General features: G+C 39.1%; 1 protein-coding gene across 3 annotated transcripts in view; it reads right to left on the bottom strand.

Annotated features, from left to right (window-relative positions):
- Positions 1-23,429, bottom strand: part of LOC124596510 (Down syndrome cell adhesion molecule-like protein Dscam2) — a 270,374-nt gene that overhangs the window by 173,985 nt on the left and 72,960 nt on the right. For all 3 annotated transcript variants that reach the window (XM_047135673.1, XM_047135675.1, XM_047135674.1), the window contains exons 5-6: positions 10,202-10,630; positions 9,854-10,095 (exon numbers count right to left, since the gene is read on the bottom strand). In XM_047135673.1, the coding sequence (XP_046991629.1) occupies positions 9,854-10,095; positions 10,202-10,630 (671 nt within the window). The remainder of the gene's footprint in view (positions 1-9,853; positions 10,096-10,201; positions 10,631-23,429) is intronic.

Genomic DNA, 23,429 nt, shown 5'->3' with positions numbered 1-23,429 from the left:
ACCAGTGCATGATCTGCAACTGACAATCTGTATTGCCCAAACAACAGCTGCTATTTTGCTCTTTAAGCAGAGTCTTATAGTTTCTTTTAGTAGTTTGTATATACATTGGACTGCATTTGTAAGGCAAGCAGCAGGTGTAGCCAGTTGTTGGTGTTCATGTTTCTTAATGGTTTACACATTGTGTCAATACTGTGTCTTCTTAGCACTCTCTTGATACAATCTGCGACTATTTTTCATGAATGGGAGAAAAATTTTCCATTCCAGCAGGGATATATTCCTAAACGGTGTGTTGGTATTAAGTGCTCACTTCCACACTACTCTGATTTCGTAGCCAGTATCCTTATTTAAGCTGTTGACACACACAATTTCCAAAGCCTCTTTGATGACTGAGTCCCAGTAGTTCGAAAAGCAGGCTAAAAACTCATTCTCCTCAAATAATATCTCATGCTTACTCATGATGCTACGTTCAGCTATAGCAGATGTTTCTAGATTTCTGTACTTGTATGTACTACTGGTGTTCAATAAAGGATTGGGAAACAGTTCAAAGGTTCAAAGGAACAGTCTTACATGGATATTGTCAAATTTACATGGGTATTGTAAACATCTGGTACTGAGGCCGAGGGCATCCTTCACAGGACACAACAGTTTTCTGATTTTCTTCAGTAGTCGAAAGATTATTTTAAACCCGTGTCTGTTTCAGATTAATCCAATTTTACTTGATATTGTTGTACAGACCATACAGAATACTGTGTGTGATCTTGTTTTGTTGAATGCCTGGATTATCGTTTGTGTTTTCTGAAGAGAGATGACTTGATTTTTTGTGCCTGATCAATATTTTGTCTGATTACAGAACTCAGGTAGTTTATTTCAGCACTGATATATTTCTCTTCCAATATGATTTTAGCTGCACATGTCAGGGATCAGCACGGCTCTCTTTTGGGAACTGTACTAATTGGAATATCTGTCTGAATAGGTTGATTTAGGATACATTAAAAGGCTAAGCTGACCATCTAACTCCCACTAACTACAATTTCTAAAATGGTAGCTGTCTTTTTTTTACATTTCTGTAGGAGACTGCAAGTTAGGATGTATGCTATTCAACCAACTGCTGCAATGCCACATGGCAATTCAAAAAAGGTGCTAATATTATAATGATAAAAATGAAATAGGTAATGAGGAGCAATATTTAAAGCATATTCTTCAAAATTCTACATGAAAAAGATTGGACACAGCTAGTCACAAAGGTTAACCTAGCAGCTATTCTATGAGTCTGTGGCAACTTCTGTCCCCTTGCAGTAGATAAGCAAATAGTAGCACCAACTTATTGAACACAATTTTATTTACGAATATTGAATACACAGTATGCGAAAATGCATGAAAAGTGCACTAAAATGAAAGTGAAGTTAAACCAAAGAGTTTGTTCACTCAAAGAGCAAAGGTGGCATTTGAGGGTTGATACTCCCCACAAGCCATTTCATAATATCTGCCACTAAAAAATTAAGTGGAAGTAAATGTGAGTTAGAATAATCTGATAATTTCTATGGGGAATATTGTGAAAAGGATAGATTGCAGCACACCACATTGAGGAGACACTGAGTTGCAGACAGGCACAAAAAAAGATTGCTATACATTTGAGCTTTCAGCCACAAAGCCTTCTTCTAAAGTAGAAAATGCACATACAATTATATAAGCACAACTCACACATGCATGACCATTGTCTCTGGAGGCCGAGGCTGGACTGTGTACAGTAACTGTACCTGGTGGGAGTAGCAGTCTTTGGGTGGCGGGAGTAAGGAGTAGGTTGGGGCAGGGAGTGGGAGGGATACCAGGATAATGGTGGGGGAAGGTGTATTGCTGCTTGGGGGAGCATGTAGAGACATGATGGAAACAGGGTAGGGCTTCTAGGTGCAGTGGGCAGCTTGGGGGGATGGGAGAGAAGTAAAGAAGGGAAAAAGACTACTTGGTACATTGGGTAATGGTACTTGAATTACGTAACCATTACGGCAGCTCACCTGAACCTCTCGATACCAGTAATATTCTGCTGTGTTTCTGTAAAGTAGTTGACATATTTCTGAGACAACATTCAGATTTGATTTCGTTAATGTAGAGGTACTTTGATACATCGATATGTTTATGTTGCAATGATATTATTCTTATGTGTATTCTTTCTTTTGTCACTATGATCTTTGACATACCTGTCACTCTGATTTTTGGGCACGTAAGTGATTATTAGTTAGTTAGAGAGTTAGAGACTGAAAGGTCAAGTCTTGGACGTCATGTTGGAAAGACGCATATTGTAGTCAGCTTATAAAATGTGAACTTTAACAGTGAGGATGTTTTCAAGTATGTTTTGTATTGTGAAGTGATGTTTTGTGTTACATGATACTGCAACAAAAGCAATAAAAAAGAAGTGTAACTTAAATTCGGAGTGCTGATTATTTTTTACATCACCATTGTGCTAACTTTCAAAGGTTTAATCTTCAAGAATGGTTTGTGAATCACATCTATAAAACTTTTGAATATAGCAGAATAAAACCTAGGCCTCTTTGCATCTGAGCTTGGAATCATCACCACCTAGATTTTTGATGATTGAGCCATGATTTTACAACAAGACCAGCATGGGAAACATGAAAAGACGAGTGCCTAGTTTATTCTTTATTACATGAAATGACTTTATTAACTGTGCTCTAATGACACCTGCCACATAATAACTTTGTTGTTGCCCGAAAATGCAGTACTTAGCAGCATGCAACACCACAATCATTATTAAATTTTGATCTTTGTTGTGGTAGGGTTGTTAGAATTGGTAGAATAGAAGGCTGTGAGGTGCTGGAGTGGGAGCAGGGAAGGTGACATGTGGGTGAAGTGTATTGAGCAGTGAAGGTTGCAGCCAGTGAGGCTTTGGGAATGTAGGATATACTGCAGGAAAAGTTCCCACCTGCACAAATCAGGAAAAGTTGGTGTTGGCAGGAACGATTCAGATGGAGCAGCCTCCGAAGCAGTCAATGAAGTGAACATGTTGTTTTGGGTGGCATGTTCACCTATTGGGTGGTCCAGCTGTCTCTTGGCCAAAATTTGTCTCTGGACATTCATGCATGCAGACAGCTTGTTGGTTATGATGTCCATGTAGAAAGCAGCACAGTGGTTGCAACTTAGTTTGTACATCATGTGACTGCTTTTACAGGCAGCCCTGTCTCTAATGAGATAGAAGATGCCTGTGTCGAGATGGGAGTAGGTGATGGTGGAGGATGTATGATGCAGGTCAGGCATCTACATCTATTGCAGTGATATGAGCCATGAGGCAAGGTGTTGGGAGCAGGGTGGCGTAGGGATCAACAAAGATATTGTGCAGATTCAGTGAGCAGTGGGATACCACTGCGACAGTGGTGGGAAGGATAATCGGCAGGATGTTCCTCACTTCTGAGCATGATGAGAAGTAGTTGAAACCCTAGTGGAGAACCTGATTCAGTTGTTCCAGTCCTGAGTGGTATTAGTTATGAAGGGATTGCTGATTTGTGTCGAGACAGTGGGAATGTGGGAAGTGACGGCATGAGAGACCTGTTTCTGTACAATACAGAGAGAGTGATTTCGATCAATGAAGGCCACGGTGAGACCCTTGCTATATTTGGAGAGGGTCTGCTCATCACTACAGATGTGACAACCCCAGGCGACTGTATGGAAGGAACTTTTGGTATGAAATGTGTGGCAGCTTTTGAAGTGGAGGTATTGCTGATGTGTACGGAGATACTGATATAGCCATCTTTGAGAAGGAGGTCAACATAGAGGAAGCTGGTGTGTTGGATTGAAGAGGACCAAGTGAAGCAAACAGGGGGGAAGATGTAGAGGGTCTTGAGGAATGGGGATAGGGTGTTCACACCCTCAATCTTGACCATGAAGATGTCATCAGTGATCTGAACCAGGTGAGGGGTTTGGGATTCCAGGTGGTTAGGAAGGATTCCTCTAGATTGTTCATGAATAGATTGGCATACGTTTGTACCATGCAGTTACCCATTGCTGTACCACAGATTTGTTTCTAGATGATGCCTTCAAAGGTGAAGTAATTATGGGTGAGGATATAGCTTTTCATGGTGACAAGGAAGGAGGTTGTAGGTTTGGAGTCCATAGGGTGTTGGGAATGGTGGTGTTCAATAGCAGTAAGGTCATGAGCATTAGGGATGTTAGTGTAGAGCAGGGGTTCCCGTACTTTTTCTTTGGTCGAACACTTTGAGAATTTTGATGATTAATAAACAATTTCAAATTATAACTGATAGCACAGAAAACATAATGAAATTAAAGAAATACAATTAGTATCTTCAAAATTTCAAAAAAATGGCATGTTGTTAATACTCGTAAAACAATGGAAATCCAGGTCGCAACGTCTCCACTATATGGTGAGTAGTAATCTACCCTTTTCATACCATTGTCATTTCACAATGTTGTTAATAGTTTTTGATGAAGCACTTACTCACTTCCTGTGGAATGCCAGAGTTCTGTGGAACACAGTTTTGAAAATGCTGATATAGAGGGAAGTGGCATCAATTGCAACGAACAGGCCTCCATGTGATATTTTATTTAGAATATGGCCACTACAGACATCATAAAATTAAATGACATATACGTATGCACATATTTACACACAAGAAACCTAAGTTTGGCTTTACAACTGAATATCCAGTCCTTCAATACAGTGCACTGCATCTGGAGTTGCTAGCAGGAAGTCCTCTTCAACACTGTGATAGGCTTGAACCCTGCATTCACTAACAATGTTGTGAACAGTCTGGTATGGGGCCCCGCAGTCACAGGCTGGATTACGCAGCTTCTTCCACTTAAAGAGAGCATCCCTGCATCAGCCATGGCCGGTACGGATCCTGTTGAGAGTAGTCCATGTCTTGTGTGGTAGGTCGAATCCGCTTGGAAGTTTAGCATCTGTGAAGTTGTTATGCAGGCACAGATCTGTCACTGCTTCCCACCGACCTTTCCATTCTTCAAGGGGTTTGAAATCCTTAGCAACCATGTCAGCACCATCACACAGAGTTGGGTGGCATGATTGCAGTCTCTTATCATCTAAAAGTGGCAGAGCGCTGTGCACGGGTAGATTAGAATTCCTGGAGATCTTGTGGAATTCCCTCATAAGGGCAGTACACTTGCGTAGATCAGGAGGCATTACACCAGTTAATGGTGGAAGCCAATAAACTGGAGCAGATCTGATTGCACCAGATATTATGTGCATTGTCGTATTCAGCTGGGTGTCAACAAGCCTTGTATGATGACTGTTCATCCAAAAATGTGCACAATATTCAGCACTTGAGTACACCAAACCCAGAGCTGAAGATCACTGAGTAGTTACTGAAGATCCCCAGGTAGTTCCACATAGTTATGGAGGATGTTGTTTCGAGTCATTGACTTCTGAGCAAAGTTAAGAGGGTGTTCTTTGAAGCATAGTGTATGGTCCAGGATGACAACAAGATATTTGGGGTTCCATTTATGGCGAAGAATTCTACCTCTGAAACTTACTTCCAGTTTTATGTTCGCCAGCTGATTATTTAAATGGAAGCAACGCACTTCTGTTTTACTCACATTGGAATGGAGTCTCCAGATTTTGAAGTAATTGTCTGATAAAGACAGCTCATCGGTTAGAATCTCTTCTGTTGTCTTCATTTCCTGGTGTTGTACAGCTAGAGCCAGGTCATCGGCATAGCAGAATTTTCTAGATGAAGTGTCAGGTAGATTAGATAGATATAGGTTGAACAGTGATGGTGATAAAGGAGCATGAACTGTGGAAGAGAAAATGCTTGGTGTCTTTTATATAGCAAGGATGTTACAGGCAGTAGGCTGAGGTGGTGGTACACAAAAGCAGACACTCTCTCAGTTGGACCCCAGTAACAAGGCACAATGGAGCATCCTTGGTGGTTGGATTTATAGACTTCAGGAGGCATGTAGAAGGTATGAGTGTGAGGAGTGGTACAGGTGAGGAGAGAGACTCAGGGGAAATTTCTGGGGCAGGCCTAATGTTATAAGGAGAGACTGCAGGATTTCTGGAATGTGATAACCGTGGAAGAGTTTGTAGCTGGATGAGTCTGACAGCTGGCAGAGACCAGGTAATCCCTGTGGTTCAAAACCACAGTGGTGGAGCCTTTGTCAGCAGGCAGTAGGTTAGGATCAGTTTTTAGGTGGTGTGGCATTATGAAAGGTTAGGTTCCATGTTGAGGGATTAGGGGAAAGATGGTGAGGCGAGGTTTGAGGTTAACAAATTCTTGAATGTTAACAGGTGGTGTTTGGGGGCAGTGGGGGTGGATCGTGATTGACTGGTGGAGTAGACTGAGTGAGGCAGGATTTAACATTGGCTCTGGGTTGAGTCTGATTGGTAGGGTTGGTGGTGAGAAACTGCTTCCACTCTAGGGACTAGGAGAAGGAGAGAAGGTCTTTAACTAGTCTCACAAGTTGCAGAACATGCTGCCCAACACAATGTGCTTCATTTCAGTGATTGCTTCACAGCTTGCTCAATCTGGATCCTTCCTATCAACATCAGCTTTTCTGAAATGCACAGGCAGAATCTCTCCCTGCAATGTGTCCTCTGTTCCCATGTGGACCCCCCCCCCCCCCCAGTCACAACCTTTGCTAATCCCTGTCCTTCATGCACCTATCTCCTCTTCCAGGCTCCCATTCCAAGTCTTTACAGCTTTTCTCCCCTCCTCTACTTCTCTCCTTTTCCACCCCTCCTCCCCACACCCTCCTCAAGCTCTCCACTGCACCTAGCAGCCATATCCTGTCACCGCCACGTCCGTGCATGCTCCCACAAGCAGCACTACACCTTCCCCCACCCCCACCCTGCTATCCCTCACCACTCCTTATCCCCACCACCCACAGATTTCTTCTCCCATTAAGAAAGTTCAAATTGCGTAACAGTCTTTTTGTTTTGCCTGTCTGCAGCTCAACGTCTCCTCTATATGGTGAGTAACAAACTATTCTTTTTATAATAATGTTGTTATTTCATGTTGGATTTTTCTATTGTTTAATTCCTAGGGAGAAGTAGTTGGTAACCAAACTCATAGTATTTTCATTAATAAAGACACAGTTGTACTATCAACATTTATTTGATGATGCCAACAAACATCTAGAAGTTCATAATTTGGTGTTTTCGAATGGCCAAAAATGAATACCAATTATCCTGCTAATGTGAGCACTTGAAGCTCACAGAGTACATTGGAATGTATCTCTTATTTTACATCATGATGGAAACAGAGGTATTGGCCTGTGCACACTGAGAACATTTAATGCATGAAATCTATCACCAAGACTTTGTGGTTATAGCGCCTGCTTATATTTCACTGGCACCCTTTAAGTTCTTCTTATAAAGAAAGTTTGTACTTTGATCTTAATTTAATCACACAGTGAATAAAAAGTTTTTCATTGTTGGACTCATGGACTATGATGTAATAGTTGATTTGCATTTAAATTAACACAACTATTTGAGCCATTAAAACACGAGAGATAAGTTATTAGTATATAGAGCAGCAGTTACTTTCATCTAATAAGATTTATTATATTCTTGTGAAATGTTATTATGTTGTGATGACTTTTATTTGGATTCATCTCATTTTGATCTGTCTCCAAAATAATTCTGCTGTTACTATGTAACTATGTGTTTCAACTTGATATAGTATGTAACAACTCCCTCACTCTTCCTCTTTGGTAATTCAACATTTCTTCACATTCGATAAATATTAACAATACCTGACATACAAAAAAATGACTGCTTACACACACACACACACACACACACACACACAGGGTTAAATTTCTTGCTTCTTAAACTTTTGGAGAAAGGAAAGTGTATGAAGTAGGAAGACAATGTAGGACGCAAGGAATTTTCCTTTCATCCAGCATATGCTTACTGTCTTTTTCTTTCTCTTTTTCTTGTCATTGTAGTTGGGAAGTAAGCGTAGAGCATCATCTCAAGTACTGAAGTTAATTATCTATGTTATGTGAAAGTGGAGACTTATTTTACGAAGGGTATTACCTAACAGGAATTGTCAGTACCATGAGTATATATAATCAAAAAATTTATCAAAGGAACAGGTTAAAGACTATTGTTCCATTTTTTAATTTTTCAGTGTTATTGGTGTTATACTTAAAGTCTGAAGCTGTTTTATTCAGACATGTGCATCAGTATACAATAATCCATACTGACACCAGGGATGGATTTAAACTATTATAGAAAAAGCTTTTATATATGATTATTGAAAGTTAGGGTATGGAAATGGGTACTTGTTTCACTACCCAAGGCATCTCTCTACATAAAATGCAACTACAGTCCAGATATGGTGTAAAGGGATCATTTGCTCTGTCCAGACTCTTGGCATCAATTCAGTCCCTTGCCTCAACTTGTGTTGTATTTTCGTTCACTGTTTTCACCGTGCTGGACCTCCTTTTATCTGGCATAATGCAGGAATGTGATGTGGCATGGTCTCAACAAGTCGCTGGAAGACCCCTCCAGGAATACTGAGCCATGCTGCCTCTATAGCCGTTCATGATTGCAAAAGCGTTGCAGGTGCAGGATTTTGTGTACAAATTGACCTCTTGATTATGTCACATAAATGTTTGATGAGATTCATGTCATGTTATCTGGGTGGCCAAATCATTCACTCAAATTGTCCTGAGTGGTTTTAAAACCAGTCATGAACAACTGTTGCTTTTCATTGTTGTTTGGGAACATGAAGTCCATGAATGGCTGCAAATGCTCTCCTAGAAGCTGAACATAACCATTTCCACTCAGCCATTGGTCCAGTTGGACCAGTCCATATCATGTAAATACAGCCCACACAATGATTGAGCCACCTCTAGCTTGCACTTGGGTCCATGGCTCTGTGGGGTCTGTGCCATACTCAAACTCTACCATCAGCTCTTACCAACTGAAAATGCGACTCATTCAAACAAGCCACAATTTTCCAGTCATCTAGGGTTCAACCAATACTGTCTTGAGCCCAAGAGAGGTGTTGCAGGTGATGTCATGCTATGAGTAAAGGCACTCGCATTTGTCATCTGCTGCCATAGCCCATTAATGCCAGATTTTGCTGGACTGTCCTAACTGATACATTCATCATATGTCTGACAATGATTTCTGGGTTATTTCATGCAGCGTTCCTTGTCTGTCCGCACTGACAACTCAAGTAGTGAGGTAATACCCAAAATTTAGCATTCTCAGCACACTCTTGATGATGTGGATCTTAGAATATTGAATTCCCTTATGATTTCTGAAATGGAGTGTCACATGCATCTAGCTCCAACTACCATTCCACGTTCAAAGTTTGTTAATTCCAGTCCTGTAGCCATAATCACATCAGAAACCTTTTCACATGAATCACTTAAGTACAAAAGACAGCTTTGCCAATGCACCGCCCTTTCATACCTTGTGTACATGATACTACCTCCATCCACATACGTGCATATCATTATACCATGACTTTTGTCACCTCAGTGTATATCATTTCCTTTCCTCTAGACTATCTCCTACACAGAATTTTTTTGTGATTCACCCTTTTATTATTCAGCACATGCGCATTTCATTATCTATTTAAATATGGTGATGAAAACTCCTGGTGTACTGTAGCTTGAAAAATGATCCATTGAAAAGCTAGCAAAGTTTTCAGTCCTGTTTATGTGCCTGTTGGTGACTTGACGGTTATACTGTATGGTGATTTTCAACTGCATTTTGAATTTGTGTGAGTGTGAGCACACTCCAGTTTTTCCTGCTTTTGTGACTGATAAGATGATGGTTCTCTGCTGTTACAAATATTGTTCATCTTTGGATCTCATTTTAAATGAATACAGAGTTTTAAAATTTAGTCCTTACCCTCCACATCACAAGAAGTGTTCTGGAATCTTTCACTTTAACCTTGATGTCCCTCGGCGGTGCCTCTGGTATTTCTTCCATTGTAGTCACTGTTACTGTTTCACTTGCATTGGACACACCAACAGAATTTTCTGCTCTGATTTGGAACTGATAACCATGTGCAGGTCTCAGATCTTTGATGGTAACATTCAGCTGATCTCCTCCAACTACAACCTGGACAACATTCTGATGCCAAGGAACTGCTAACAGATGTACACACTGCTAGAATTACACAGTGTTATACGTTAATATTTTTAAACAAATACAACTGAGTGAAACATTTTATTAGGAAATAGTATCAAGGCTTACCTGTTGTGTTCTTATACTGCACTATGTAAGCTCCAATGATGCTGTTTCCATTATATGGCTCCTCCCAACTGAGGGAGACTGATCGGCTTGAGAAGTTATTTACATGAACATTAGCAGGTGGTTCTGGAGTTTCCTGGACAATAAGCTTCATTTCTAATTGATCCTTCCCATATTTATTTGAGGCAACACAAATAAAGGATGAAGTATCTTCTCTGCGAACATGTTTGAATATGAGTGTTGATGTTATTCCTTTGCTTGTATTATCTTCTTTAATATTTATTTTTGGATTTTGTTTAGGTTTAAGTTCACGATTATTTTGGTACCAGGTAATGGATATTGGTTTGTCAGCAGCCACTGTGCAGTTAAGAAAAGCAGTGCTTCCTTTTGGTACTGTAATATTTGTAAAGTGTGTGGAGAATTTTGCAGGAACTGAAAGTTAAGAAAACATAAGACTGTTAATTGTTTGAAGGTAATATTCCTCATGGATAAATCTCACCACAGACAGTACTTATTCATCCTGATATAACAGGGAGAAGAAATATATGCAATAGGATGAAGGTTAAAATTGCTCAAATAAAAATTGCATTATTACTCAAGGAGGGTAAAAGAACATAATGACACAAGTGCTATGCTGAAACTCATTAATCAATTTTTGTCTGCAGCAAATAATTTTAGTTGTATGTGCATGCATACCTAAGCAATAGCTGCACAAGAAGTATCATATCTTTATGTTCCTGTTCTTCTGTGCTGCGAGTGGTGCCCAGTGTTCATACAATATTTATAAAAGTTTACATTTAAAATTGGCACATTACTGGCAGATAGCTACAAGCAGATTGAATATTGGTTTACGGGTATATCTTTATTCCCCCCTGAAAATATTTTTCCTAATTACACAATTGTGCTTTATACAAGCAATTCAAACACATCTCCAAAAAAACAGAAATGATAAAAAAAATTCCCTTGTTGCAACTGCTGTTTTGAAACTTAATAAACAATCAATTTTTTGTAAAAAGTGTTTGTTATACTATGACAACTCCAATAAAACTCTTGTAATCATTAACAATATGGACACAGAAAAATATATTCACATATTGTCAGAAGAGTGTACAAAGTAGAAAGGCACATGACTGTTCTCTCTCACAACTACAGTCACAAGAGAGGAAATGATTGGAGGAAAATAGAAGAATGCAGAAAGAGTCACAAGAACAATTACACTGGATTCTGGGTCAAGTTTCTCTTTGCCTTGGTGACCCTGCTTGTAGCTTCAAGCACTGCCACTATCTTCGCATCCAAATTTCGTCCTTTCTTCTTCCAAGACTAGGCTATCAGGTGTTTACCAATTTTAATTACATCTCACTTCACTTGACTGAAGATGTGAGAAGTGCTGACACAAATTAAAAATTATCCTAGAACTTCTATAACAATCAGCATGAAAAAGATAAATCACAGCAATACAACACATACAGTAAAATTGTTTATTAATTTTTACCAAATTTTTTAAAATATAGAATGATACTTTGGCCATGATTCACTGTCAGAACTTTATAAATTTGTACTGCAAATAATAAGTTCTATTGAGATGATTACCTCTGTGCTTACATTTAATTCATCAAGAAAAATTCATCCAGTATTGTGTGAACCATTTGAGAACATGGAAATTTTTAAGAAAAGTAAAATCAGTATAAAACAATCTGTTCCACTCTTGAATGATGAACAGGAAGAATCCCTGTTAGTAAGCTTCCAAATGAGTGCACACATTAACAAAAAGCTGTAACTGTTCAAAGCTGCATTAATAATTACTATATATTATTAAACTACTATACACGATCTGTGCTTACTCAGGCTAAATGTAACATAGCAATACTATGGGGGGCAGAAGGGGGATGGTGGAAGTAAGTTCCTATTCTAAATATGTAGAAACTTGACTAAATATGACTATGTTTGTTTAAAATCAATGATATTTTTTCTTTGCATTGGTAGAAATTGACTGTCAAGGTTAGAAGCCTGTCAGTGCATGAGTGGGCTCAGGTGGTCTGTCAGAATGACGTGTTACATTCTGGGGTACAGGGATGGTGGCACACTATATGCAAGCTCCACACTGCTTTGCAAGAACCACCAAGAGATGCCATACAAAACTGTTGGCTATGGGGTACATGATTGATAGTGTAAGAAATGGTCATCCCAAGGCAACCATATCACAGATAAATGGGTGCCCAGCATGTAAAATGTTCAAATGGAAGAAAATAAAAAAACTGATACTCCAGGAAGCCCTTGCAAGTGATCTAATGCAGTACATGATCCAAAATGTCATTAAAATGAACCTGGAATTTCATTTGAGGAAGTCATATTACTGCAAGGGCTTTCTGCATAAGACTGTTACTGTTGGCTGGAGTATGGAAAATTCTAGTCCAGAGGTTTCTCCCTGATTGTTTTCATATTTGATTTGGGATGATGAATTTGCATTTCATATGGAGGATTTGTAAACCACCTTAATTCACATTACTGGGCAAAATATTCTCCACATGCCACCGTTGTGAAAATGTGATACACCCTAAGATGACAGTGATGTGTGGTATGACACCAAAACAATTTATCGGTCTGTTCCTTCTTTGGAACACTATGATCTCATGCTGGTACCTCTCCATTCTGGGAAATTTTGGCTGGGGCAATTGTGCCCATGTACGGCAATATCAGTGACGTCATGTTTATGCCAGATGTTGTCCCACCACATCTGACAATCAGTGTAAGCAAATGGTTTGACTATCATTTCCTGTTATGTCAGTTGGGTCTCCACTGTCCTTAAGAGTAGCCAGTGCTGAACCAGATCTTATACTATGTACTTCTTCTTGTGGGGATGGGTGAAGGAGGAAGTCTATTGGACAAAACAATGTATGCAGAACAATTCAGCACCTGGCATGTTCTCATCAGTGTATCACAAGAGTTCCTTTTGATGTCAGTTGAAAACATTTCCAAACAACTGGAGAAACCAGTGGAAGATGCTGTCGTCTATGTATAATTCACAATGTAATATTAATTTTTATGATTCCAAGTATTGTAATGAATCTTATTTCAATAAAACAGACCATTTATTTTAGGAAATACTATCAATGTCAAACAGACTAAGTGTCTACCTGCACATGGAATGTCATTACTTTTATAAAGCTGCTGCTTATTCAGTTCTATTGCTTAGCTCTTGTTCATGCCCTATTGCTGTTTTACTATCTACATGACAACACAGATATATATAATAGAAAAACAGTAGTCTATGTGTCATTCCATGAGATCAGAGGCCTGTCTGCAAAGAAAATTGATACTTGTCATGAAGCCAACAGGCTTGTTCAATATTTGGATCTGGATCTTTTTCCTCGAACATTCTTTTATCTCCTCCTTGGAGAGATCATGGCATCACACAAAGTCCTACTCATGGCTGTGTCCAGATCAAGGCACACTCTTAGTGATGTGTACTGTACCTGGCATTCCCATTCTTAGCGAAGTGTGGCACACAAGATAAACTATGTGATCGCTCTGAAGACATACTAGGGAATATTCTGGTTTAATTTTGTGCATTTCTTCACTATTAATATCTCTCTAAATAAGGGTTACTAGCCTTTCTTTGACCTTTGAGACAGTTCACCTTTGCACTATCCCTAATCCAGTAATTAGTGCCCTGTAGCTAACTAGCTGCATTTGGAAAGATTCCATTACACAACCACAGGACTGGAAACCTACATTTCCACCAATACACTGTCTCCAGCCGGTTTCCAATAATTCTGTGGATAATATCCACACAAAAAGCAGGATAACTGTCCCAAGCCAACTGATGAAAAGTTACATAAAAGCACCACACATCAAGTGGTCACAGAAGCAACTGTTGGTTTCAATTACTGCTAGCCAAGTCTGTCTCTGCAATTCAAAACAATCGCCAGCTAACTACAATCAGACAGGTGGCACATAACAACACTCCCCTATAAAACCAAAAAACAACAAATCAGAATCCCACACCTGCACACAAGAACACGCTTTTGAAATCCTGTGAGTTTCTCATATAGGGATTTGATGATCACTAACTAAAGAGTTCAAAAATGTTAAATCCATAACATACCAACTCCATTCCAGAAGGAGCTCCTGTGGGCCTCAAATTTCATGAGCTGCCAGAAGCTCTGCTAAACCGTTTATCCACTCAGACCTCCCAGTGAAACATCTTCAGCAATGGAAGCATTTCCATCAATCGATTCCTCCTACCACAATAGTCCATCTCTGGAAAATGCTGCTTCCTACCAGGACTTTTTGCAAGCTTATTTCCTGCCTTCTTATGAATGTCACTAACCTAAAAGCCACCACAGTAAGCTCCAACCAAAAAACTACTTAAGTGGATTACAGAAAGGCTGACCCCATCAACTCTGGTCTGGGAGAGGCAACCTTCCACCAGGTACTGGAAAGTGGCTCGGATGTCCTCAACAGCCAGATCACAGGCCAAAGGCTGCAGTAAGACAAGGAAAGGTATGAGGTGTGACCAAAAAGTAACTGAATTTTTTTTCTTTTTAAGAATCTTTATTTATTCATCAACATCAACTTTGCCCCCTCAAAGTAATCCCCCTCAGACATAATGAACTTCTACAAGCACTTTTCCCAATCTTGGAAGTGCTTCTGGAACTCACTTCAGTGATCCAGTTTTTATCTCATCAATGGTGGCAAAAGGACATCTTTTCATGGTCCTCTTCAGACTCGGGAATAGAGTGGAGTTTCAGAGCCACGTCCAGTAAATACAGTCCCTGAGGTAACATAACAGTTTTGTTTTATGATAAAAAAAATCACAAAAAAGCTTTAAGGTGTGAGTGGAAGCATTATCGTGGAGCAGTTTCCATGAGTGATTTTGCCACAAGTCCGGTTGTTTTCTTCGGATTGCGTCACACAAACGGCACATAACATCCATGCAGTACTCCTCATTGACCAAATGACCATAAGGCAGAAACTCATGATGCGCTATCCTATTGTAATTGAAGAAAACAGTGAGAACAACCTTCACATTTTTTCGGTCTTGGCTCTTCAGGGAGTATTCCTTGTGATGATTTAGCCTTGGTTTAGACATTGTACCCCTATTCCATCACCTGTTATAACCTTCTTTAGAAGTTTTGGATCATTGTTGACATCATTCACCGATTTTTGAGCAACATCCACATTATGTCACTTTCAGTTGAAATTCAACAATTTCAGAACAAATTCTGCTGCTAAACATTTCATGTCTACAGTGTCTGAAAAAATTGTGTGGGATGAGCCAAATGGTATGGTGACATCATCAGACACCTCTCTGGTGGCGATTTGGTGATTTTCCAGACACATTTTCTTTAATCTACTTCCACTTTGTTGTCAGTAATTAATGTGCTAGGGTGTCCGGGGCAATCATCTCCAACCTCTCCTCAACTCTCTCTGAAACATTTATACCACTTTAAAACTCTTGTCTTAATAGTAGTAGATTTGCCAAAAATCACAGCCAACAATTTTAATGTGGTGTTGCATGTTATTCCATCTTTCAAGCAAAATTTAATGCACATTCTTTGATCCATTTTTTTTAAAGTAAAAATTCACCAAGCACTTGAAAACATGTATAACCTTTTCGACTGTCAACTATAAAGTAATTATTCAAAACTGCTGAAAATGCGAATGTACATCAGGAACATGTGTACCTTCTTGAAAAATCATATTTATAAAACCAACCCACAAAATTAAAAAATTCTCTTCTCATCCTCAAGACAGGAGGCCCTACATCAGCCTGGAGTCTAAGTGACCTGCTGCTCCTTCCTGACCTTTGAAAACTTACTCCTGATTCCCCTCTGTGGACGAAACTAATGGCTCTGAAAGCTATGTAATACTTGTTTCTACTTTATAATGTAAATGTATCTTACTCATTTCTAGATGGTGAATATTGTGACTGTGCTTAAAATTAATCATTTATTTATTCCTTCATATGTGTCCATTTTGTTTGCATGGAGTCAGCACGAAGATGGCTTTTGCCAGAATAGGAAAAAATAATATGAACAATAATTACATTCACAAAATATGTTGCATACTATAATTATTGGACCTTAAATCTGTTTTATACATTTATTACTTTACAACTCATATGCTACTGGTTCATACCACAAGTACTGTCTTGGTATCCATTGAATAAACCAAACATTTTTCTTAGGAAAATTATTTTAATTTCATGTTAAAATAAAAACATCTTTTTTTCAAATTTTATTCTTATCCAAAATTGTTATATTCTGTTCTCATGTTGTACTCATTTACATCACTGCACTTGGTAACTTCACTTGGGTGACTCATAGAAAAGTATAAGTAATCTAAATATGCATAAAGAAGATACTGTCAAGTATTTGTGCTGTAGAAACACTTCACAACAGGATTCTACACAGCCTATCCCATGTATAAAGTTTATTGCTTGTTTCTGTAGCAGCAATATTATTTTTAAGTGGACATCAGATGCAAAGCCCCATAATTCACTACCACACTTAATAAAGAGGTAAACTGTTCTGTTAATAAACTATTTTTAATGTCAGACTAGGAACTATATTTGCACGTTGGCTAAGGAGATATAAGCCACTACTGACTTTTCCACATACAAAGCTAATGTGGTTTGTCCACTACAGATTTTCATCAATGTATACACCTTGAAATTCACAGCTGCCAATTTCTGTCACCAAGATGTTACAGGCAATATTTACATTTGTATGATGATGAGAACTCCCTGTTTTAAATGCCAATAAGTGAGATCTAGTAACATTAACCTTGAGGCCCTGATAGTTAAAATATTTTGTTAATTATGTTACCCTATTATTAGCAAAAGAATCTAGCTCCTTACATTTTCTACTATGGAATAAGACTGAGATGTCATCTACAGATCTTGTAATATGGGAGTTACAGGAGGTGGGTCACGTCATTCATGAATATGAGGAAGAGATAGAAAGCACGGATTGAGCCGAGAGGTATAGCTTGCTCTACTGTTTCACTGGTGGGTTGAAAGTTTCCATCTACGTAATTTGTATTTCAATTTAATGCATTGCTTATGGTTCAACAACTATTTGGCAGTAACAAGCATGTGTGAATCTCCTATGTTATGTGACTTCACTTATTTATAAATAACCTATGGTGTACTGTGTCAAATGCTTTTGTTAGGTCTAAAAATTTATTTGCAGTTTGTACCCTCTGGTCCAACAGAGAGTATACTTCATAACTGGGTAACTGCTGTTGTCATGCTTAGGCCTTTTCTAAAATCATGCTGACAAACTATAAGCAGTCTGTGTTTTGTGAAAAAGGCACTAACCTGGCTTGGACAGGATACTGCTTTCAAATACCTTACTAGAGGTGGGAATTAGTGATATTGGTCTATAGTTAGAGACATCTTCCTTACTTCCCTTCTTATACACTGGTGCATTGTTTCTCTACTGCTGTAAATAATCATGTAGGTGTAGTCCAGTAAATGAAGGAAAAACAGTAGGGGGAAAATCGTGTAGTTACAAATTTTTGTACAGTGCTAGGAGTAATGGTAGTGAACAATATACTAAAAACCTGTGCCGGTGGGGTGTGAGCAGTTTGGGGTGGGGAAGGGAGGGGAGGTGTTTGACTTTTTTAAATAATTTTTCTTCAATAAGTTGAAAACTGCAGCTTCTAACAAAGATATTACCTGGTAGAAAGTTAAACTAAATTAAATTTCCTACAGAAAATGTCCTATTCATTTCTTCTCTAGGACTAACTGTTTCTGCATTGTAGGGGATTGAAAACTCAGAGATCATTAAAAGTAGTTTTTCATTTTGCAGACAGACCACACTTCCCCAACATTTCCTGTCAAGTTCTCTTATACGGGTACCTATTTGCAGTTTATATGTGAGCTTTTATGTAAAATATGTTCCTATAAATAATGGCTGAGGAGTGTGTAATTCTTAAGGGAGTTGTTGTTAGTGACCTTTGTAGAGTTGGTGGGAAAGGGATTTGTCTGAAAAATGGGGATCCTTGCTGTTGTCTATCATTGGCAGCATATTGTAAAGTGGTGTAATTGTGTTGTAGTGACGTCTTAGTGAATTAATGAAGGACCAGAAAGTTATGGCACTTCTCTCACCATTAACTCTATTAGTGGTAGATTGCATAAATCTCTTTCATTCAGGAACTGCTGTCAGTTGTAGGTTGCACTGAATGGAGCCACTCACAACATATCCACAGTATATTTTCCAAGCTGGGAGTGAATATGTCTGAAGGAACAGGACTAACTGTGTTCAAGTCTAGAACAGTAATTTGCTGCAACACATTGCTTGACTTACGTTATACAAATGATTAATGGAAAATCTCATATAAAGATGTGAAACAAATACTAACAAAGAGATAGAGGGGCTGGCCAGTACTTACCTCAGCTCAGTACAGCCAATAGATACACAAAATAGAACAGAAAATTTACATTCCTAGCTTTTGGAACTTTGTTCCTTCATCAGGTAGGAGAGAGGGGAAAAAAGGGAAGAAGGGAAAGTGGATTCAGTTACTCACAACTCATAACCCACTAACCTGGGTTGTGAGTAACTGAATCCACTTTCCTGGACCTCTTCAGACACTGAGAGAGCTAAGGCTGTGCGTTACATTTGATACCCGTCATGCTGTGGAAAGCACCCCACCCTTGACAGTGAAGACAACGAAATGAGCACTGTCGAATAGATATTGACAACATGCTACATTCAAGCAGGCTCTTTTGTGAGGCAAACCATTGATTGCTCTAGCTGTTCAACTTTTTTTGCATAATATCTCATATACCAACTCCAAATATGTGCGTTACATTTGATACCCGTTATGCTGTGGAAAGCACCCCACCCTTGACAGTGAAGACAACGAAATGAGCACTGTCGAATAGATATTGACAACATGCTACATTCAAGCAGGCTCTTTTGTGAGGCAAACCATTGATTGCTCTAGCTGTTCAACTTTTTTTGCATAATATCTCATATACCAACTCCAAATATGTAGGCTAAGCATTTAATAAACTGAAAATAACTCCACTACAAAAACAAAAGCTGAGTGAAGTTACTTTGTCTCTTCACTTAAGAGAACTGGACAGGAAATACTTGGGAAGTGTAGTCTGTATGAAAAATGAAAAGCGAGCAGGGCTTGTGATGAGGAAAGTTGTCTTCTAATGCTACAGCTGCTGTACAGGGTGATTAAGAACCAATTTCCCCTCTAGCAGTGTAGAATGGTGTGCAGGGATTTAAATATTTTCTTTGCGTATGAATTTTTTATGTTAGTATTGTTAGTAACTTATATTTGTATTTCATGCAAAGCTAATGCACTTAGTGGAAAATAGGCACCCTCTGGCCATGTCTGCACATAGCATCAGCAGTGCTTCATAAGGCAGAGGGTCAGTATAACTTGGTGAAACACACTGTAATTGCCTCTTGAGATCTAGTGGGTTAGACAGATTGGGAATTACCTGCTCACTCTTAAGTATGCAGACCTGTGATGGAGGAAAGAGAATGAGCACAATCTCGTGAACTACCTTCCCTCGTGCTTATATCCTCCACCCCCACCCCATCTAACCTGTCCATCCACAGAACACAATTTATCCCTTAATACAGCTGTATTACATTCAGGAGTAGAAATAACTTTTTATATTTGTTATTACGAACTTCATTTAACTGTAACCATTAATTTTATGCCATTAAAAAACTATTTTTAAGGCCAGATTATCGTTTAAATGGTTAATAGGTTCCATTTTTTGCTTTTTTTGAAACGTATATTTGTCTAGAATGTTGGGACAAAATGATTTTTTAATCCATGTGTTACAAACATTTCTACAGTCCATTGTACAAAGCACTGTTATGGCTGCTGTGAGACATTCTCAGCTGGAGATGTTCTGATGTACGTTCACAAAATGATCTGAATTACAGTATGTATGCAGACATATTCACTGAAAAAGTTGACAAACAACATGTGCAGGCCATCGAACACAGCATATCCAGCTCAGCCAGATTGTATTTTCCCACCAAGAAGAATGAGGGAATTGCTCTCCAGGAACAATTCAAGTTAGAAGAAGAGTTGATATACAGTCCTAGAATTGCAGACTAATGTACGTAACAAAAACATTTTTAGGTGGTCAAATCTGACCAAATGATCAAAATTGGTCAAAACATAATTTTTCATCCACCATATTGGATTAGCCATTTTGAATTTTGAAAATATAATTTCAGATTTGTGTTCAGCGAAACCAAAAATATATAACACCACACAGTTTTTATGTAAACTGAAGTAATATTACAAATAAAAGTTTTCACTAAACTTTACACAAGCTTTTCTCAAAAAATGATTTCTCAAAACTGTGTGCAGCATAAAATAAAAACAGTTCAACCTATTAACTTCGACCTTTGACCCCTGAAAAGTAAACACATTTCTTGGGAGCTTATACCTATAATTGTGAAATTTGTTAGTATAAACTATTTTAAACTGTAAAGAGTGAAACAAACCCCCACAAACCAGACTTGGAGATTGAGTTAACACCATAACATAAAATTTAACATTATTTCGTTGTGGTTACGTAAAAGCTCCCACAAATTTAATGTAGTATCAATTGATGTTATCAATTTTTGATTTCAAGTAACTGCTGCAGAGCGACACTGCGTGCAGTCTGTGTACTTCAAACTTGCAGGCCCTTTATCAAATAATAATTACAGGTGCCATTATTTTGATCTTACTTTACTTTTATTTTTTTTATTGAAAATCGAAAACAAAGTTCAGAGTATGCTCAATCATAATCCCCAGTATATCATTTCATTGTGTCAAAAAAAAAAAAAAAAAAAAATTCCAAACTGCCTATTTTTGGCTTATTCGAATAATAACCTGGCCTTAATAATCTGTGATTTTTCAATCCTCTGCAACATGAGGACTGTTTATCTTAGAGAAAAAATGAATAGGACCTATTCTGTAGAAACTTTAATTTATCCAGAATGAATTTTTCACTCTGCAGTGGAGTGCGCTCTTTCTTCCAGGAGTACTATTCCTGCAAGTCTTGTAAGACAACTTCTGCTGAGTTTGGAAGGTAGGAGATGATGTACTGGCAGAAAGAAAGCTGTGAGGAAAGGTTGTGAGTCACGCTCAAGTTGGTAGAGCACTTGCCCACAAATGGCAAAGGTTCCAGATATGAGTCCCAGTATTAATCTGCCAGAAAGCTTCAATTTAACATAGTTTAATTTTCTACTAAAAATATTTTCACTAGAAAAATGTCGAAAAGTGACCTTTAAATACCTCCCCATTGTTTTTTATTTGTTGGCTGAAGTAGTAAGTAGCTCTGGCCTGCCCAGTTAGCCGGGCAGTCTAACGGACAGCTTTCCAGATCAGGAAGGAGCGCCTGGTCCCCGGAACGAATCCGCCCGGCGGACTTGCGTTGAGGTCCGGTGAGCCGGCCAGTCTGTGGATGGTTTTTAAGCAGTTTTCCATCTCCCTCAGCGAATGCGGGCTGGTTCCCCTTATTCTGCCTCAGCTACACTATGTCGGCGATTGCTGCAGAAACAAGTTCTCCACGTATGCATACACCACCATTACTCTACCACGCAAACATAGGGGTTACACTCGTCTGGTGTGAGACGTTCCCTGGGGGTGGGGGGGAGGGGGGGGGGGGGAGAGGGGGGAGGAGGTGCATCGGGGGCCAAACTGCACAATAACCCAGAGGGGCGACAGAGGGATGAAGTGGACTGCAGTAGTCATCGTGGGGTTGTGGACCACTGCGGCTCCGGCGGGGACGGATCTTCTTCGTCGTTTTTAGGTCCCCGGTTAACATACAACATACAAGATTCCTTTTAAGTACACGTTAGTAAGTTCACTGGAAAAGCCATCCCCTCCATATGAAATTATTTTCTTTAACATGCACATTACCTTGCATACTTCCCACCCATACATCTCTAAAAAAATAAAATTCTGAACATTTAGTGAGGTGACAGGGGCCTCAGTCTGTGCATCCACAACACAGGTTGGCTGGTTAGTAGAAGCAGTGAAACAGTTATTCAAAATGTTGCATAATTATCTTGGTTTTTCATGACATTAGCATCAAGTCTTATGCTGAATGGTCCCAAGTTCAATTTGCGCCCTTTATAAAATTTGTCAATTAACTCCCAGGGCACTTTACTTATATTATCAGACTGTCCTTTTGCTTTATTGTTAATTTGCCTCTTTAAGTAACCAATTTCAGTTTTAAAAGCTTTATTTGCCTTGCATTTTTTCTTAAAAACACATAGAGTAGAAGCTTTATAGAGCAGGGTTAGATCATAGGCACACTGCCTGCACTTAATCAGACTTGATGGGAGTTTCAGTCTAGGAGTACTTCCATGCTGATAATGTTTAACTACCTTCTGGGTTTCAAATCTTGTCCCATGTGGAAACCAACAGTTAACCTTACCTCTCAGCCCATTCATTAAGTCACTCAACACCCAGGGTCTGGGTGACTTCCATAAATCTTCCCATTCACTAAACCTCAACAACCTTTTTCCTCCATCCCTCTTCTTTTTCTTTTGGCCTTTCTGCCAGAAGAAGGAGCCACTGGCTCCAAAAGCTTGCACATTTCCATATCCTATACAGGGTGTTACAAAAGGGTATGGCCAAACTTTCAGGAAATATTCCTCACACACAAATAAAGAAAAGATGTTATGTGGACACGTGTCCGGAAATGCTTAATTTCCACGTTAGAGCTCATTTTAGTTTCATCAGTATGTACTGTACTTCCTCAATTCACCGCCAGTTGGCCCAACTGAAGGAAGGTAATGTTGACTTCGGTGCTTGTGTTGACATGCGACTTATTGCTCTACAGTACTAGCATCAAGCACATCAGTATGTAGCATCAATAGGTTAGTGTTCATCACGAACATGGTTTTTCAGTCAGTGCAATGTTTACAAATGCGGAGTTGGCAGATGCCCATTTGATGTATGGATTAGCACTGGGCAATAGCCGTGGTGCGGTAAGTTTGTATCAAAACAGATTTCCAGAACGAAGGTGTCCCGACAGCAAGACGTTCGAAGCAATTGATCGGTGTCTTAGGGAGCACTGAACATTCCAACCTATGACTCACGACTGGGGAAGACCTAAAACGATGAGGACACCTGCAATGGACGAGGCAATTCTTCATGCAGTTGATGATAACCCTAATGTCAGCGTCAGAGAAGTTGTTGCTGTACAAGGTAACGTTGACCACGTCACTGTATGGAGAGTGTT

Source organism: Schistocerca americana, chromosome 2 (assembly GCF_021461395.2).
Source record: "Schistocerca americana isolate TAMUIC-IGC-003095 chromosome 2, iqSchAmer2.1, whole genome shotgun sequence".
In the NCBI taxonomy this organism is placed as follows: Eukaryota; Metazoa; Arthropoda; class Insecta; order Orthoptera; family Acrididae; genus Schistocerca; species Schistocerca americana.
This window is presented reverse-complemented; position numbering and strand designations above follow the sequence as displayed.